Source organism: Panonychus citri, unplaced genomic scaffold (genome assembly GCF_014898815.1).
Source record: "Panonychus citri isolate SS breed McGregor unplaced genomic scaffold, ASM1489881v1 Contig00040, whole genome shotgun sequence".
NCBI lineage: Eukaryota > Metazoa > Arthropoda > Arachnida > Trombidiformes > Tetranychidae > Panonychus > Panonychus citri.
In genome coordinates this window covers 1,100,892-1,121,836 of record NW_026515445.1, presented here as the reverse complement: position 1 = coordinate 1,121,836, position 20,945 = coordinate 1,100,892, and the positions used below count along the sequence as shown (strand labels likewise).

The following is a 20,945-nucleotide window of genomic DNA, read 5'->3' as shown; positions in this document are numbered from 1 at the left end:
CGGCAACAATTAAGCTCAACTATTAATAAATTAAACAAGGACATTAATTCAAATTGAATCTCTAGTCTACTAATTGTGATTTTCATCAATGATCTTGAACATGATTAATGTTGATGATTTAATTGTGGGCGTAATTAAGATTCACTGTGAGGGTAAATCAACAATATGAATTCTAATTGGCTAATTGTTGGTGATTAGCAATCAACTAATAATGGGATTTCAGTGTTACGATCAACATTTTGATTAGTATCGAGTTCAATTGTAATTATTAATAGTTAATTGAGAAATTAATTTAATACAAATTTAATTTGATTTGGGGTCGGTTTTAATTAATTTTGTTCAAATTGTTTGGTAGATTGTTTTTTACTCGGACAACTAGTGATTTACAATTAATTTAGCAAAAGCAATTGTTTTCTTGAAGAAATTGAAACAATCAGTTAATTGTAACTGACAATTAAATATTTTCCACTCTTGATAACTAATTAACGTCTCTTTAATCATTATCATCACAATTTGATTAAATTACTCTGATAATTAAATGAATCAATGAGGAAGACAAAAAATTGAGACAATCTAAAAAATAGTATTTTAATTAACCTTTTTAACAATTATATTAACAATTAACTAACCATTTTTATTGACCAATTAATTTTAATCATTACTAGTTAACCAAATTGCACAAATTGTGATGTCAATGATTAATAAACAGTTAATTTACATCAGTTAATCAAGAAATCGATCACTAATCGTTACAACAATTAACTTTTCATTGTTCTCAATCTCTTAACAAATAACATTTACTTTTGGTGTCCATTGATTGTTTACAATTTAATTTAATTTTAACAATTTAAAAGTTTTGTCCAGTGATTGATTTAGTTTGTAATTTTTTTTTAGGTAATTATTTTATTTTCTTAAATAATTTCTTTTTGTTAACAATTAGTTAATTATGTTGATGATGAATGTGAATGTTAATGAAATTTGATTTATGTTGATTTTATTTCATATCGACTTCAAATCTTTAAATTGTTTCAAATTGTGAGGATGATGATTAATGAAGATGATGAAGATGAAGATGAGGATGAAGATGATTTAAATTATTTCCTTGATTCATATATATAAGTATATATATTTGCCTTTTATGTGTAACAATTAATTAAATCATCTTAATAATAAGTAATTGAGAGTCGATGAAATTGAAAAGTTTTATATATTTGATTGGATGAAAATTGTTTCTTCAATTGATTTAATTGAATTGAATAAATAATAATTGATCATTTAGGTGCCATCAGAACAGTAACAAATTCTGTAATCAAAAAAGAAAAGACAATTAGTTAATCATGAAAAATCAATCAATCATCAGGAAATCATGAACACATTGATTGTTAATCAAAAGTTAATTTTTATCAATTTAGAAAATCAATTGAGCAACAATAGATGGCGCTAATTGTTGGTTAATTGTTTCCATTTGCAAGTCGATTTTAAGTAAAATATTAATTGTTACAATTACTTTGTTGATGATCAGGTAGACAAAGTATCATGAAATTAGAGTTAATCATTTGGAACATAAAATGAACAAAATCCCAAGAGATTAATGAAGAAAAAAGTTCCAATCGTTTTATCGTTAATTTCATTTTCTTTCGTTGGGTTAATTTTCAGAACCAAAAGAAATACAATTAAATGATTAGAAGGATAAACAAAATTCTCATCATAATTTATCTTAATTTCATGATGATTTCATCCAAGAACGAGAAGAATGGTCCTAATGCTATTATTTTATCTTCTTCTTTTTCTTCCTGAGTTATTATCTCTTTTTTTTACCTGAATATATGTTTACCTTTTCTTTGTATCTTCCATGATAATGTTTACCTGTAATATTACATCATCACCATCATCATCATCACCAGTCAAATAGTGGTGATGATAAGATATAAATTGGCATAGAATTCTGGTCAATTACTGATCGAATCATAATTGCATCTTCCAAGAGTTTCTGATCTTGTATTGATTGTTATTATTTCTGATTGATATGTTTTTATCTGTTTCTTTTTTTGTCAAGATTAATGAGAAACTATTGAACGATCATCATTATTATTATTACTATTATCATTATAATCGAACTAAATTCAATACGATTATTAAGTTTAACAATTGTGATCTAAACTAATCTTAAGAAATGATTACTCGTCAAAATAAGTCTCTTCATTCAGTTGAAACAATTTCAAGTTTGATCACTAAGAGAATTGATTGTAACAATTAAAAACGAGAAAAAAATTGATTTGTTTCCTCAGGGTTACCATGATTTTAAATTAACTTTTCGCAGCAAATTTGGTAGTTTTTCATGGTAAATATTTACTCCTGATTAACCTTGAGATAAATTTAAAACTTTAAACTGTAAGAAATCAAAATATTTATCATAATCAGCTGATTATTGATTAAACAATTTGTTCCAAGTGTTGGAAACTATTAAGACGCAAAGATATGAAAGTTCTGAGAGAAATTTTCAAATTTTCGTTTATTTTTTCAGAGAATATAATTTATCATAATTCATGTGATCTTGAATTGATAAAAGGAAAAAAATATACAGATAAAGCTGAATATTACCTCAAACTGTAGATCTGACAAGTTGAATTCCCAGCATCTACCAAGGAAAATGTTACCAACTCTATTATTCTGATAAGTTTAATGCTGTTTTTTTTTATTTCGAGGTTGAACTTTTCCTATTACTGTGCCTTCCTTTTCCACCCCCACTTATATATCTCTTTTTACCCAATTTCTTTCAACCTCCTGCTCAATTCTGGTTTTGGTTCCTCTGAATTCCATGATAAAAGTTATCATGTTTTGGAATCACAACTGAACATTCTCTTTATCTGGATCTTCATTCACCTTCTCACCTGGTCTTTAGTATTATCTCATTGTTATTATTGCAACAAGAATAATAACATTCAGAGTTTTCATGATGATCACCATGATCATCATGGAGATGATGATTACCAGAAGTCATAGTGTTTACAGTTGGTTCTGAGTTCTATCTGATTATCCAGGGAATCGGATAACATTCTTGATAGCAAATTGCGAAAGATTTTTTTTTTATCCTCTTTCAGTCCTCAGAACTTTCCAGTCAAAATTATTCAGACAATTTCTCCACCATATTCAATGTTATCATCAACATTTGACAGAACAGTTGAAACGGTATTTCAACAGGGGAAATTTATTTTGAAATCCTTTTATTCCTTAACAATTAGTTATTATTATTATAATTGTACTTTTATTTCCAGGTCACTCAATCGATTGTGCAAACCTCATCACAGAATCTTGAAGATTCTGTATAGATACAAAATACTATGAACCTTGCAGCTCAGAATTTAAGATTCATTCATGACTATCCTTTTGTTGTTTATTATCTTGTTGTCAATTTAAGTAATACTTGATCACGAATCATGATGAAAATGTTCTGATGTTTATGATAACCTGAACTTTTCCAATGATATTTATAACCATAGTTTCTGGTAAGTTATTGAAATCAGGTAACAATAGGATAAGATTTTCCAGTAAATTAATCATTACCGTCAGAAATTGATCAACAGTTTTCATAATTAATCACTTTTATTATGAATAATTGAAAGATTGACTCTCATTATTGATCCTCGTCAATCTAATTTCACATGAAATTGGTTAGGGATAATGAACTGTTCCATCAGATGACATCGAATGCAAAAAAACTTTTTTTTTGAGAATTTGAAAAACTCGATTATTTCCTCGTATCATCAAGTGTTATCATGAAATGTTCAGGATGTTTTTGACACAATTTTAACCCACAAAAATGTTTCAGTATGAATATCATGTTACCATGTTGAATAATAATAAACCATCAACACAGAATTAACATTCAAAATGCTGAATAGATTGTTAATTTGATTGATGAGAATTTCCTGATAAAGGATAACAATAAAGTGAGAAAAAGATGGCAAAAGAGAGAGAAACAAAAAGGTCCTGATTCCAAGAATTTTCATCAGAATCACTGAATTTATCGCTTAACTGATAAGTCATGGTGATGATCCATGCAAAAGGTGATGATAATCTTGATTTGAAAATTGAATTCTAGGCTTAGAGTTGATTAATCACTTGGAGACTTTGTCGATGTTAAGTTGATGTCAATGATTTCCCAATAAGAGAAAGGGTCAAATCAATAGCATTTACTCACCGTCGTAATTGACCAATCCATCACCATCAAGATCAGCCTCTTTTATCATATCTTCCACTTCCTCATCGGTCAGTTTCTCTCCTAAATTGGTCATCACATGCCTTAATTCAGCGGCATTGATAAAACCATCTCCATTCCTATCAAATACCCTGAAAGCTTCACGAAGCTCCTCTTCTTTATCTGTTTCCTTCATTTTACGAGACATCATGTGAAGAAATTCATTGAATTCAATGGTTCCGTTTCCTGTTAATCCAATAAATAAAAATTGGATAATAAAATATTAATCAGTGTATGAAAATCATGAGATTTTTATGGAGAGAGAGAAAAACAATTCCAATTAAGGATAAATATGATTAATCGTAGATCAGAATCGTTATCATTTTTAATGGCAATTACACTTGGATCTCCAACAATTTATTTCACAATTAACTAGATGATTTCCTTTTACGTTAATATAACCAATATAATCAATTCTTATTATCGATTAGCTTATACACTTGAAGGAAAAGACTCATTTCATGATATCTTTCATGGCGATTTCAAGTGTTGTTAATCTTGAAATCCAATCAATTGTATCGCTATTATCACTCACCTAAACGAGCATTAATACATTGTTACAATTAAGATTAGCAGATCAACTTTTGTCTACTTTATCTGAAGAAGTAGAAACTTTTTTCCCTACTGAAAATACCTCAACCATTGAATAGTTATCATGAATTATCCCCTGTAAACTGACATTCTGAACTTTTTATTTCTTTTTTTCTTTCATCTTATTAAAGTTATGATCGCATTAGAACATGTTTAGAACTCGAAGTGATTTGAAAAGACAAGTCAAAAACTATCGTAAGTTTGTGTCTTAAGTGTGTCAACTAATTGGACGTTTACGACGAGAAATATGATTATCTAAACAACAAGAAGAGAAAAATTTTCCATGAAATCGTTAAGAACTTTATTTTATTTTTCTATCTTTTTACATGTCAAATGAACTTAATTGTCGAATTAGAACTTTTTTTCGAATCAAATTAAAACTAAAATAAACCATCACAAGTCAACGATAAAATTGATATAAAAGTTTAACGCTGAAATGGGAGAATTGTGATTCAGAAAATCTCATTCTAATTCATGATAACATTTTAAAGTGAACAATTTTTCATTCATTTTCAATGTGTCTCATGAAAATAAATCCCTCATCATTTTCTCACAATCACCTTGATGATATAATCATTATAATCATCAGTATATATATAATTATAACCTTCATCATGAGTGGATGGGTTGAGATAATTTCATGATAACTAAATGCTATGAAAACCAACGATTACTCAGGAATTTAATATTTATCATTATCGTAAAGCTGAAGACATAAAATGAAAAAAAGTTTCACCTTACGAACCAATTGGTTAGTACCTTTTATCATCTCCATAATCACCGATCATCTTTATTGCCTCTTTTACCTCTTCCCAGTTTGTCCCAGTTTCTTATTATCTACTGAATACTGATCATCATTTCCTGTGTATTTTCATGAGAGTCTATAGATTTACGTGATACTCACAAGGGAAAATCAATATATATGATTCATCACATTCCAAAAGATGAACAAGTTCATGAAAATGATGAAATTTTCAGAATTTAATCCATTTTTTACCTCTCTTTATCTCTTTCTCTCTCACTTCCTTTTTCATATCTTCATCATGATAATAATTTAATAAGAAATTGAGATTTACTGAACATTATTACATGAATATAATTCATCTCTAAGGTGAACGATTCTAATCAGGGTAACCTGGTTGGAAAGAGAGCTTTTCAAAATCGAGTTACTTTAATTATTCATACAATTAATAAAATTAAATTGTAATCATACCTTTGAATTGAAATTGATGATCATCAAAACACAGGAAAAATAACAAAATGCTAACAAGGAATCAGAAAAGCTCGAGAAAAAGTTGTAAAAGTTTCGTTTGATATTAAATGAGAATAACAGTTTTTAGTTAATCGAAGTTTACAAAGTTCTAGTTTTATTTTAATTCGATAAAAAGAAATGATTATTATCGATAATCGACAAATTTACATGGAATTATTTTTAATCTCTGATCGTCAACAGAATTATTATTTTCGTAGTTTACATTCAATCGGATTTGTTTCACTTTTCAACTCAAATTTCATCACTAAATTTGCAGATGAAGATTGTTGGTAAATTTTTTGCTGATTGTTGCCAAAATTATCACAATAGTCACAATCTGAAGTGATGATGATGATTATGAGGATGATGCATATTGAAACAACATTGAATCTGAAAGAAACCCTTTTGTACCAATTGAAATAATTGGGGAAATTTTCAATTCGATGCCAACTTGGCTTTCGTATTCACATATTAATACATATTAGAATCGAGATGAGATATAAAAACAATTTAATAAGTTAAATATTTTCCCTCAAGTTAATTATGATTGCAAATTTTTACTGTAATTTGCAATTAGAAACATAGGTAACCTTAATTGTGACAATCGGTCAACAATTAACTTCCTAATGAAACAAGGTTGAATTTTACCAACACAAACTTCACTTTTGATTTCCATATGCAGACTGTTAATTGATGACAATTTACTGATTTAATTGTTACTTTGTTGGTTAATTAATTCGTTGATAATGTTGACAATTGATTGAAATGTAACAATGAATCTTAATCAAGAGTCAAGTCACAAATTCAGTTTAATTGGTAAGTTACAGTTTGATTTGAATTGTATTTAACTATTGTTGATTAATCTACATAAAAGACAATTGATTGTTGATCAAGTTAAGTTAACAATCAAATCAACTGATATAATGTCTGGAAAGTTAAGATTCATTGATTCATCATCTTTCATCAGGCTGGTTACTTTTGATTCCGATTCATGATTTCATGAGACGAATAAGAACTTTTTTTAATCAATATCTAATATAATTCCGGTCCACTGATTATTCAGAACAGTCAACACATTATATCAATCTAACATATAACTCAATTACACCGATATTGATATTATCATTAAATTCTGATGATCATGATGGTTCAACGATAATAATTCTGATTCTGATTGACATTTGAGTTTACATCTAAAAGTTGAATTCATTTGGTTTGGTTGATATTTCAAAGAGTTTCAAGATTTTTCACTTCAATATTTTCATAATTGATATTCCAATCGATTCCAACTTTGATTCATGAGATTCTGTATCTCTTATAATCTCATGATAACGATAATCATTTGGACTAATCTTTTATCCATTATGAATAGTATAATAATAATATCAAAGGTTAATTGTATTTCTTTTCATTTGAAACGTCTGAAAATTAACCAGAAATAGAAATATTAATAAATGAATCAAGAGAGAAAAGATTATCATGAATAGGAGATAATCTTTTAATTTAATGTTCGTAGTTCGGCTGGAAAATTATCTCTAATAATCTCAGGTAAAAGTTCAGAATCATTTCGTTTCTTTTTGTCGAAAAGTTTTATCGATTATTCATTTTATGGGGATAAACATGATGAATTCAGACTTGCTACTGAACAGAATCTAAATTGAATCAAGTTGCTAAAGGTATTTAGATGATATTATTGAATAGGATATTCATCAATAACATGATGATCTTCATGAAAGAAAAGTGAGTTACAATTATACTATTTAGAGTTAATTCAATTCGAGATTTGAACTCGAACATTGAATGTAACAATTTGTTCATTGGTTTTAGATTAAAAGTTTCTTAACCTCTTCATCATGATTATCACCACGAACGAATTAGTTGAAGGTATTGTTGAAGAAGAAAAGTTTCAAGAACAGAAAGAATTGGATATTGGAGTTCAGTTCGATTTCGAAAAACATTTATCGAGGTAGAATATAATTTCCCTAACGACTCGTTGGATATCTGAACGAATCATTATTTTATTCATTCTAATCATTGACATGCTATTCTCATGAAACATTTACGAAAAAATGTTTTCACTGAATGGAAATTCCGATCAAAACTCATGATGGGATAAAAAAAAGTTCAGTGAGCATTCATCTAGATGATATTCTGACAAAGATACTGTTGGTATCATTCCCAATATATCAAGATAAGAAATGACATTTTTAATAGTTTTCAGAGGAAAAACAAAATGATAAAACAGAAAAGCATGATGATTATCATGATAAAGTGCAGAAGCATGGAGATGATTATGAGTTGAATGTTAATATTGTCGTTGAATTGGGAATAGGTTTGTTTCATTTGATGATGTTGAGGTTTCATCATCATCATCATTATCGTTATTATCTTTGTAGGTAATCAAATGATGAAACAATAAGAAGATGATAGAAAACCAGAATTTTAAGTTGGAACTGAAAGTTTCTATCTGTTATTCAGAATCATCATCGAGAGTGAAAACTTGTAAACTTTCAAAGAGGAAAATAAATTTTACCAAATTGAAAATAACGATTGGATAGAAAAACAATTTTTTCTATCTGTTTTTGTTCATTCTCGTTTTAGTTACTCACTAACCAACAGAATCTGTGGCAATATTTACTTTATAAGAACTCGAGAAAATATAATTCCAAGTGAAAATATTGATATAGAAAAAAGTTCTAAACTTGGATTCTGTCAAAGATTGAAATTTATTTAATCATCGACTTTTCTAAAGAATCAAAGTTAATAGAGAAAAGTTTATTTTCGGATTTGTTTTTTTCTGCTCAGAGTTTTATCTGAAACTTATCAGAACTTTATTCAATTTTCATACGAATATAAATTAAACTAACTCATGACACTTGGAATTTATTGAATCTCCAGTAGAACCTCATGGAAATAATCATGTATTTTTAGATTTTTAATTGATTGTCTTTCCCTCTAATTATGTTCAAATTTATTACCAATAATTAACTCGCTTGTTAATTGATTTTGTTTCTCACCATGTTCACCATGTGAATTTCATTAGTCAAATGGAATTCAATTATTACAAGATTCATGATGTGTTCTCGTAATTATTGTTGATAATTGTTCATATTCTTGAAATAAAAGTATTTCTCTCTCTCTCTCTCTCTCTCTCTCTCTGGAATTGAGTTAATACAATTTGAAGGTCTACTACTTACGGTACTAATCACAACTGACGATTAATCTGAATTAACGGACTCGAAAAAAAAACAGCAAGGAAAGAAAAAAGTTCTGATATTTATGATGTTCGACTTGATATTTATATAAGTAGGTGGAAAACAAATTAACTAGAAAAAAAAGTTCCATCAACCATGAACGATGATATGAGTAATTTAATCTATTCACATGATAATCATGAAATTATCGAGGTTAATATGCTGATTCTAAGCCACAATTCGTAAATTACAAAGAAAAATTTTAATTCAGTTCAACAGGATAAAAGAAATTGAAAAAGACTTTTTTTTCTGACATTCGTTGCAACGAATTATTAAAACTTAGATTTCACCATTTAATTGTTTGGGTTAATTATGTAGCATTAGTGTTTCTAATTATTGTTTTTTTTTTGTATTAAATGATTAACTTGATCATTAGTTTTGGTTAACTTTGTTGTTGATTTTATGATACAACAACTAAATCATTTTCGCTGTTGTTTAATTGTTGAAGTAAATTTTTTTCTATTCACTGGTTGATACTAAAAATAGATTAAATCATGATTAACTAAATTAACTTCTCCTAACTGTATATCAATTACACACTAGCGAAAACAATGTTGATATTTGATTCTGACATTTCAAGTTGATTAAAATCAATTAATGATTAGCTTGAACAACACAGCCCATGCTTTCAGTAATAATGTTTGATTAGCTAATTAGAGACTTGGTTATTTAATCCTCAAGATTATTATCATAATTAATATTTAACCAGCAAGATGATATTGATAATTAAGGTAAATCACCTGATGAGATAAATTTGGATGATGTACAATCAAGGTAAAAGATTAGATTTGTTTGTAACTTTGAGATGTTAAGTTGATACGTTTTTAACTGAACGTTGATTGTGACAATCAAATGAAAGCTTGACCACTAATCGTGGTTGAAATTACTAATGATAATAATCAAGGGACAGTGTCAAATGATTAACAAATTGCTGATTGTTAATGTTGACCAGTAACAAAATGATTAGTTACTTTGGTTACCTTGTAATCTAATCCTTTCAAGTTAATGATGAAAGTTTTACTATTTAGTGAGATATAAAAATGGACATGAAAAAAAATCTAATCAAGAGGAATAACTTTTTTGGTGATGATCAAGTTAAGTCCTATTATATTTTACCCTCTTGATATTTTCCACCCTGATTTTGAGAGATTCGTTTTTCCACCTTACCAATAGTTCAGAGGGTTGATCATCATCATCATCATAATCATCAGAGTTTTCTTGGTCACTCTCTTTCTTGTTGGGATCGTGAACATAATCATTATGATTCTGATGATGAACATTCTCATCACCTCCAGGGGCTCAATTTCTCAGCATTCACCAAGATTTTCTGCTTCATCTCCAGGTTCTTCTGTGTGATTATCTTTCACCAACCACTTTCGGTTGCTACTCTACTCTCTAGTAAATCTCCTCTGTTAAATCCTTCATTTCTCCTTGTGTACAATCATTTTCATCTTCTACCAGGTTCACTTGTCTCTTTTTCATCTTCCTTTCAACTGATTAGCTCAGACAAAACCTGGAATGGATTACTGAATGTTCAGGATAAATTTTAGGGTAAGTCATGGGGAAGAAAATCAGAAAGAAGGAGAGAGAGAAAAGGAAGTTCGGTTAAGATGAAACTTAAAGGAAAAAGAAAAACTTTGCCTTGAATAATTTTCACCTACTCAATTGCACCAGAACTTTGTCCAGTCGGAATCAATTAATTGGGACATTTTCATTCTTCAAAAGTAAAAAAGAATTGCTAAAAAATCACAGAAATTCACCATGAATCTTGAGTAATATTATCGTTGCCATGATACTAATTCAAACTACTTAAAGATAAAGTTCAGAAGGCAAAGTGAAGTTGAAAAGTTCAAGTTTCTATCCTGATGGTTGGAATAGATAATGATTTGATTTAATGCTAATGTGATGTATTCAGAAAGGTAACATGATAACATGAAGAAACAAAATATTATTCAGATAAACATTTCATTGCTTTTTCCTTCATCATGGTTACATTTTCCCTCCTTTACTAACTCAGCCATCACCTTAACTATCATGATAAAATTTCATATGAATTCAAATACAGATGATACAGATAACCTTGTCATCCATGGACAATGTTGTTTGCATTCATATGATAATAATAATAAATGATAAATCTTTCAAATTCAAATAGCAAAATAAAAATATCATCATTTTGACAAAATAATATTGTTACATATGAGATGAATTTTCAACATGAAACTCAGAATGCATGATAATATCCATAAAGAAATGATCATGATTAAATCCTTAACTTTCAGGATGAGTTTATTGAATGAACATTAATGATGAATATAAATTGAACCCAATTCTTGACTGTGCCAAGTTAAATATGGATTAATTTGATTATAATCACATTATTAATTGTTGATCCGTTGTTATTAATATAACCAAATGATATGTTAATTGTCAGTAGCAAAAATTTTAATCACTTTGCTTGTTGGTTGAACAGAATCATTAGATTCAAGGTAATAATTATCATGCATGGTTAATGATTGATTACAATTAACCAAATGATTTAAATGATGGCTAATCAATTGGAAAGTTTTGTTTCTGGTAACTTGCTGCTTATTAATTGATGTGATGTAATAATTGAATTAAATCAATGTCCATCTGGATTGGATCAAAAAGCAATACCTTGACCATCATTGTCCATTATTCTGATTATCGTTGATGTAACAAGGTCAATTTTTTGAAAAGAAATTGAATTTGGATCAGAATTTTTCTTGTTCAGTCACAAACATGACAATTTTTCAACCAAACGACCAGATAATAGATGGACAGCAAATAGCTGACCAGAATGACCAAGTTGGGTAGTTCTAAGTGACAATAACTAAAAATAACTGTAACTTTTTTTGTCAGGTAAAAACAATGAACATCATGAAAAGCATCATGATAAATATATAACAATTTTCATCCATTATTCAGAATTAGAAATCAAACTTTAATTTCAACTTTTTTTCATCCAGTTTTCATCTGATTATTTATCATGAATTTGGTGAAAATTTTGTCAGTTTAATCAAGAGAGCAAAAAATGATATCAAATTGAATCTGAAACAAAAAGCATACAATTTGTTTTGATTAACTTAATTTACAATAAATTGTATTAAATCAATTGAATCGGAATCGGAAATTATATCAATAGTTGATCCTGAAACTCAATCAATATAAAAATAAAACCAATTCTATCAAGTTAATCAATTTAACAACAATTGAGATGAAAATTTGGAAAGATAAATTATTTCTCAAATTTTTCATTCTATCAACATGATATTTGCCCTCTTCCTACGCTTTTCAACTGAATCATGAACTTTTCCCAGAGTATTTCAGGTAATTCTGCTTCTCAATATCATGATGGTTATTAGAATTAATTGAATGATAAGTTCATGAAAATGATAATATTGAAAATCTCTCTGGTAAACTTTGGATGGACTTGGGAACTTTTTAAATCTGAACCAAGGGAAATTCATAAAAGTTAATCATGAGTTCCTAGTTACATGAATTCCTAATGATTTCATTACTGACAGTATTTGTCTCGAGTTCAATATGTAATTGGGATAATATTAATGATAATTTTCCATAAGTCACGTTGAAAGATATGAATTGTCGAGATTATCATTGATCATCATGAGAACCCGATAAAAGTATCGAACTTGGTTAATCTTATCAGGAAGACATTCGAGGATTCTGGTTGAATTCAGTAAATGATTTTTCTTCTCTCCCATGATAATCTCCATGCTCCATAAATGATGATGATGATGAAATTCTCAGATTATTATCAGGAAAGGTTGATTATTTCTTCGAATAATCGAAGTAAAATTGTCGAAAAAGGTTCTAATGGTTTCGATCAAGTGGAAAGGGATAATTTTCGTTACAATGTTCGAGAGGTGCAAACATTTTTCACCAAAGTCATCACAATTCATTCTGAATACTATTCCAAACTCTTACTCCAAATTGAATTAACTATTTTATTGTTAATTTCTACCCTCCAAATAACTAATGAATAACTTTAATTGTTACAATAAAACACTTTATTCATCAGTAGATTAATCACTTTGAGCTTTTCTTCATGAATCGTTCAGTTGAATTTCAAGTTATTCAAGTAAATATTGAATTCATTAGAATAAAAAAAAGAACTCAAGTTTTCAGGTTAGGTTAATATTCATGTTAAGAGTGACAATCAAGAAACGTAAATGATGATTATGGTTTTCATGAGATACGATTTCCATGAAAGTTTTCAAGATGAATACAAAAACAAAAGGAAAGTAATGTAAGAATGGTGAATATTATCATTTACAAGATGAATTACTGATTCCAACCTGAATCATGGAAATAAAATTACCATGTTCTCTGTTTTTTAACACCCTGGAAAACCAGAATTCTAGGTTATAATATTTCCGAATCAAAGTGAATAATGATTCCATTGTTATTACTTATTGTCTATTTATTAGACTTTATCTTATTCCATCATCTTCACATAATCTCAAAGTTCTGGCTCAGTTTTATTCCTTTCATATTCTTACTATTATCTTCATCTTTCATACTTTGTGTCCTCTTTAACTTATCCTCATCACTTTATCATTTTCTGACAAATGATGAGGTTTTTTTTCATAACATTACATTAAAAGTGTAACAAAAGAAACGATTCTAAATGTATTCAAGTTGTTATTCTGTTTGGAATCCATTTTTTTCAGATTCTCTCATGAATCCAATTCTATGGACTAATTTACTATCGATTGTAATTATTTTAATATCGAGTACACTTAATGATAGCACTAGACCTCACATGATATTGATTGTTGATCTCAAATGGTTTGTTGAACATGTCAATTTGATTGTAAATGAATCACTCTGATTAGTATGATGCAAGAATTTTATCATGATGGTCAATCAATGGCGATTCTGTTGCCAGTATCATCAAAGTGAAACAAATTCAATCAGCAAATAAATAAAATCATCTGAACCATGAAAAGTTTCAATCTATCAAACCAAAACTGAGCAATTTATTAATTAGATAACAATTTATCACTGTAATAATATCATCAACAACTAACGATACAGTTTAGTTGCCTAAGGCAATTACCGGAAAACTAATTAATTGCATTGTCACAATCTAATGATTGATTTTACAAGCCAACAAATCACAGCAATTTAAATCATTGTAATCATGGTTTTCCTAATCTTCTCAAGTGATTAGTTTAAAATGAAAAGTTTAATCTGATTTAATGTTAATTGTATGTTACTCATACGTATAACTTAACGTAATCAAGGTAAATTGGTTAATCAAAAAACTGATGATTCTTGTGGTAATTATAATGTCGACAGGTAAGCAAAAAAAAATAACATTAAACTAACAGAAAAAAATTGATTCAGTTGAATGAATAAAATTTGATAAAATATAAGATATGATGTTTGTTTCCTATGGAAAAAAAAGTTCTAGGATGAATGTGATTACCCTGGAGGGTGAATTGTGTATATTTGTGTTGATATAAAACGATAACAAATAACAGAGATATTATCATGATAATTCTGGTTGATTTTCTAGATGATAATGATTAGAGAGACTGCAATTACATAGATACCTTGAGAGATGATGAAAAGTTAATACAACATTGGGAATGATTTTTTTTCCTCATGATAAATTTATCTTATCGATGATGATGATAAGTCCAATGATGTTTTCACAACCCCTGAGGCTACTCAATGTCAACTTGTCATTTTCATCCAACCAACAATCAGTTTGTTATCCCAACAACAACAACAACAACAACCCCCACTGCTTCCGACTCCACCTACGCTTTGCCTTCTTAATTCACCTTAACCTTTTTAAGAATTTTCTGAGTTCAGAACTTTTTTTTTCCTTCTAAAATAATCAATCAAGAATTTAGGTAAACAATCAATGTTGAACAATTTAAATTCCATACGCTTATTGTAAACACTTTCAGTGGATAATCAATAATTTATTGCCTTTTCTGCTTAACTTGATTCTTCGTGTTTGATTAGATTTAATTGTGACAGCAAATTCTCAGAACTCAAAGTATTTATCCAAACATTTAAACCATTCCACCGATGATAAGTTTTCATAGAAAACTCGGAAACTCGAAAAAATTGAATCGATATTTTCTCTCTTTCATATTAATCAGTTATTTCAATAGCGTCAACTTATATTCTGGCGATTCATTGATAAGAATAATGAATAAAAAGCAAGAAAAAAAATCGGAAACTGATCTGGTTGAGATAAATTCGTTTCATCATCATGAAAGGACTGAAAATAATTGTGCTGGGAAATTATTATCATCTTGTATTCAGAGTTATGAAGATTATCATGAATGTTACTCAGGAAAATCAGAAACTCAGATGAAACAATTGAGGTGAAAAAAATCTCAAGATATTAGTTAACATTTTCAGCAATTTAATCATGATTCTTATTGTATCTTCAATTGTTATTAGATAAACAATCAAACTAATTGTCAGTTAATAACAATGTATATTTATAGTTGACCTTTTTTTGGCTCAAATAAAGTAATTAACTTAATCTAAACTTGAATAATCAACTCTCTCATTGATTATATTGATAAAATGATGATACACATGATGGTAATTAGTTGATTACAATTAACCTTTTATCAAGGTTTCCAAAGATTAGCTCAACTGAATCAACTTAATCATAATTAGAATTGTTTTCCTTTATTTAAAATTACATATTATGATACCAATACAGTATAACAATTAATTTTAATTTCCATTGTTTTCCATTGTAATTTAATTGCGATTGACTAATTTACTAATCATCTATTGTCTGTAAATCTAATTTTAAATTGTGATGGCTCTTAAATCACATCAACTAAACAATGTCATCAATTAACTGTCAACCTTTTCACCAGATTCTCAATCTAGACTTTGCATATTTCATCAACAATTTAATGTTGATTTAATATATTAACTACTCTACGATTAGATTGCAATTAATTTTCATCACAATTACGTTAACATGTTTTGTTAATTTGCAAGAACTTTTTTTATTTCTTTCATGATTAGAATCACAATTAGCATCATGATGGTGATACTTTACATTCTAATGAGATTGTGTTTTCTTAATTTCCAAAAAGTTCTGGAAATTGAATTGAATTTATTAGTTTTCCATCATGAAACTCAAATCAGTTCATTATTTTCCCTTCAAAGATTTACCATGGGTTCTGTTAGTTAATCAATTGTTTAACAATTAACTTGATAAGTAAATGTATAATGATCATATTAACCTATTGTCTTATGATTAGTTTATGATTGGAAATGAATTGAGATGAATGATTATTGATTTAATTCATTCATCAAATTAACTATAAAAATAAACATAAACCTGGAAAAATGCACAAAATTGATTTTCTTTAGTTTTGAATTGCTAATGTACATTTAATTGTTTCGATTGGTTTTAGTCATCACAATCAACTGATTGCCAACATTATCTCAGGTAATGATTGTCAAATAAGAGAGATAATAACAATAAAAGCAGAAGAAATGTAATTGCAATCAAACAATTTACAGATAATCAATCAACCATTTACGAGGGTAAAAGGTGGAATCTCAAGATCACCCTGAAAATGATCATCTAAAATTCAAGATTAAACTATTAATATTATCATGATCAACACTGAAAAAGACAGAATCATGAATGACATTGAAATAATACAATTTGATCACTTAATTGTCAACCCATTTATCTATGCAAACACTATTAAGTAATGAAAGGTGATAATTATTACCTAATCACAAGTAATTAATACAATCCTTTAGTTAATTGCAAACAAATGATAATAAAAGCAATCAAAGGCAGAAATCATTTCCAATCAAGGTAAATGTGATCAATAAAACAATAAACTCACAAGGCTTTAACCTTGTGTTAATTAATAAGACAAAAAGTAACATGAATTTATCATGTTTCCCTGGGATTGAATTGAATTGTTGTTGATTTAAATTGCAATTGCGACTTCAAGATGAAGATGATTATTATTATTACGATTTTGTCATCTTCCATCTTGATATGAAAATATTGTGAAGGAACAGAAAGAAAACCCTTGGCAAATTCTGTGGGACTTTACATTGGAATCTAATTTTAGCGCCATTTCGCCATTTCAACCATCTAAATGATATCAACTCGTTCATTTTAATATCAAGAGTAAAAGTCTAAGGGAAAATAATTAGACCATCGAAGGCGAGAATGTCTAATATAATTATGAATGTATTTAAATGTCGCTTATTATTATGTCTCAATGATTTCTCTTCATGTAAATTGTGAGAGCGAACAAAAAATTGTTGCTTCATGTTGAGAATCTTTTTATAACACTGATTCAGGTTTATAATTAGTTCTTGCAATTAATGCGGTTAATTAGATGAAGAATGAAAATGGAAGCTGAGAAAAGATGATTAAGAATTAAAAGATTGCCCTAGAAATTTATTATAATCATGGGTTGAGAGTTTTTCTTAATGTATATTCAAATATGATGAAGTGTAATCGTCATTAAAATTATGATGATGATCATGATTGATTATGTGTACATTTGGTGTAATACAAGGTGACAATTAATGACTTACCGTCTTGATCAACTAAAGTGACCATGTTTTTGAGCTCAGCTTCTGTTGCCCGTTGACCTAACGATCTCATCACGATTCCCAATTCTGTTGATGTTATCCGTCCATCCAGATCTTTATCAAACAATTTAAAGGCCTCTTTAAATTCAGCTATCTGTTCCTGGGTTAGGCCATATTCAGCCTGAGAATAGGCAATCAAATGATTAACCAAACAAAGAAAAATAAATCATTCTAATCAAGTAAACCAAGTAAATCAAATCAAAAGTATTAATATCAACACCATCATCTAAATCCTATGGGGAGGAAAACAGGGTTTCCAATTTGATTGGTATGAAATTGTTCATGGTAATAAATTGATTTAATATCTCGTAACTAATATGTAAATTGTTGGTTAATTTTGATTATTCTGTAATTTAAATTATCCACCAGGAGGGACTTTGATTATGTTAAGGTTTCCAATGACTTTTAGTTTGACTCGTTAAATTCAGTTTCAATGTTGAATTTGGTTCTAAGCCAAGATATTTTTTTTCTTCATTTCTCTTGCTTAACTGTTTGATCTTCGTCATCTTCATCTTCATCTTCATCTTCATCATCTTCTCAGCATCTTCCACATACAAACATATTCAGTGTAAGTTTTATAATTAACATCAATGGTATCACTTGAATAAACTCTTGGGCTGAATACATGTTACCAAGGACAATGTAACGGGTGAAAGGTTTACGGTTTTAAATCAACAATCAACTAATAGTGAATTAATAACAACAATATAATAACAATTTACCATAATAATAACAAGGATAATATAATAACACAAACTTATCATTATCTTGGGGTTACAATGATCATTTGATTAATACAATTTCCAATACAACTACATGTATATGTTAATCAAAGGGAATCAAGAAAATGAGATTAACTGGGAAAAAAAGTTAATTTCTTATTCTGATTGTTTGTTTATCGTCAATTGTTAACGATCATTATTATTACTGTTATTGAACTTGATGATAATAATTGTCTATTGATTGATTGATTAACTGTTGATTAGACTTACCTGTAAATTAGTATCACAAGAATCAGGATGCATGGAGTCGTTTAACATTAACTCCAAATGGATTAAAGATGTAGATTTATTAATCAACTTAATTAACACACTCACTAAATTGTTATTTAATCACTAATCAGCTATTAGTTAAGATTGATAATCTAATCGATTGATTGGTTGATAATGATGTTGATGGAGAAACAATTAGTAAATATAAGAGAAAGAAAGAAAGAGAAAAAGTTTGATTAGATTGAAAATTAATTCCAAGTTGATTATTGATGATTGATTGTATTCGATTAACTTTCTTTTTGGTTATTATTATTAATTGTCACCAAAATTAAAAGGTTTCAATCCACTAAGATTTAATTCCAAGTAACAATCAAGGTAAAAAAGTAATCAAATGATTAACTATTTACCTGATCTTTTGATGATTGTGAAAACAAAAACAAATCCTCAGGTAGATTTAAACTCGTCGAGAGTTAACTGTTAATTATAATGTTGATTAACTAATTGTTGAGATGATGAGAGGGTTGATGATGACAAAGATGATGATGATGAAAATGATGATGATGATGAAGATGAAGGTAATTTGTATTAATAATAACGAACAATATAAACACTGACAACACAATAATCAAGTTGATTGTTGTAAACCTTGTATCCAACTGTTGCGAGTTTCAATTGCCAACAACAACGAAAAAAAAATTTTTCATCTTCTATTTCTCTCTTACTCTCTCTCTCTCTCTCATATCTTCCTATGTCTCACTTTTTTCTCATCATCATCTTCACTCTCTCTCTCTCTCTCTCTCTTTGTTTCTCTGTTTTATTTTATCTTCTTAGAACAAATTTAGATCTTCCAATGTTGTTATTTCTTCGAACTCAGTTTCTCTTAGCTTCAAATGCTACAGACAAAAATAAGTTATCATTGATTCTCTATGAGCATTCTCAGTCTCTTTTCATCATCTTTTCTCTCTCATCATTTTTATCTTCATCTATCATCTCTCTCTCTCTCTCTCTAGTTTCTCTTTCTCTCTTTCTTTTGCTTCCTCTTACGACGAATCAGCAACAATTGAATTGAACATTTTTCGTTCCAACGATATGTTCATATATGATAACTTACTTTTCTTCATTTTTAATCAATCTTCTCATTTACGATTCAACTTTTGGAGTTAATTGTTAATCTCTATTCCTTTCTAATTGTTGAAAGTTTAATTTTTTGTTTTCTTCATCCTAATGGTGTTGATTGTTAATCGAGTTCGTAAAATAAATAGTTGATTTTTTGGTATTACGTCAATGAAGTTAAAGAGGATTTGAGTTAATTGTTACCATTAACGGTAAAACAAACAAAAGTAAATTACTTTTTGATTGTTTACTTTGATGTTTAGGTTTTCAGTTAATCAATCCCATATAATCAGTTGATAAACACAATATACTTTTTATAATTAACAATATTCAACCTAATGGTTTACTATTTTGATTGTTACATTGATGATAAACATTTCTGATTAATCATCATCATCAAAGTAAATGATTAACTATCATCATGATTGTTCAATGAACATTAATATTGTAACATCTATTTTTGGTCTATTATGATTTAGCTAAATTGGGAAGCTTATTAATCATTAATGATGTTAATCAAGAACTGAATTAAAAGTAATTATTTCATTTTCATCAATTAAATTAATGTTTCCTGTTTCTGCTAATCGTTTCTGTTACATGATCTCTCATCAAATTAATTGTCTATTATTTTGCTAATTGTTTCAAGTTAATTTCCACAATTTTTTCTTCATTACTTTTAATTCATTAAACAATTAACTCTAAGTGATTAAAATTTTCTCATTTGTGTTTAATTACTTGATTTAAAATTCTCATCAGGAATATCATCACCATCGCCATCTGATGAGACAATTATGATATCAACACTGAATCAATATCGA

At 28.2% G+C, this 20,945-nt stretch overlaps 1 protein-coding gene across 1 annotated transcript; it reads right to left on the bottom strand.

The window, feature by feature from the left end:
- Positions 1 to 563: 563 nt before the first annotated feature.
- On the bottom strand, positions 564 to 19,815 carry LOC128398001 (calmodulin-A-like). Its single transcript, XM_053358806.1, has 5 exons — positions 19,422 to 19,815; positions 19,015 to 19,166; positions 17,966 to 18,143; positions 4,202 to 4,444; positions 564 to 1,303 (listed from the first exon to the last, which is right to left on the bottom strand). The coding sequence occupies exons 2-5, from the start codon at positions 19,060 to 19,062 to the stop codon at positions 1,272 to 1,274; spliced, it is 501 nt and encodes a 166-aa protein (XP_053214781.1). The 5' UTR covers positions 19,063 to 19,166; positions 19,422 to 19,815; the 3' UTR covers positions 564 to 1,271.
- Between the last annotated feature and the right edge of the window lie 1,130 nt (positions 19,816 to 20,945).

What these genes read in the sequence shown, in the direction of transcription:
- LOC128398001 (XM_053358806.1), bottom strand. Translation starts at nt 19,062, where the DNA reads ATGTTAAACGACTCCATGCATCCTGATTCTTGTGATACTAATTTACAG. An exon ending in CTTGTGATACTAATTTACAG is followed by an intron (nt 18,144 to 19,014) that starts GTAAGTCTAATC and finishes GCCTATTCTCAG; the next exon opens with GCTGAATATGGCCTAACCCA. An exon ending in TGGATTGGTCAATTACGACG is followed by an intron (nt 1,304 to 4,201) that starts GTGAGTAAATGC and finishes TTTTGATTACAG; the next exon opens with AATTTGTTACTGTTCTGATG.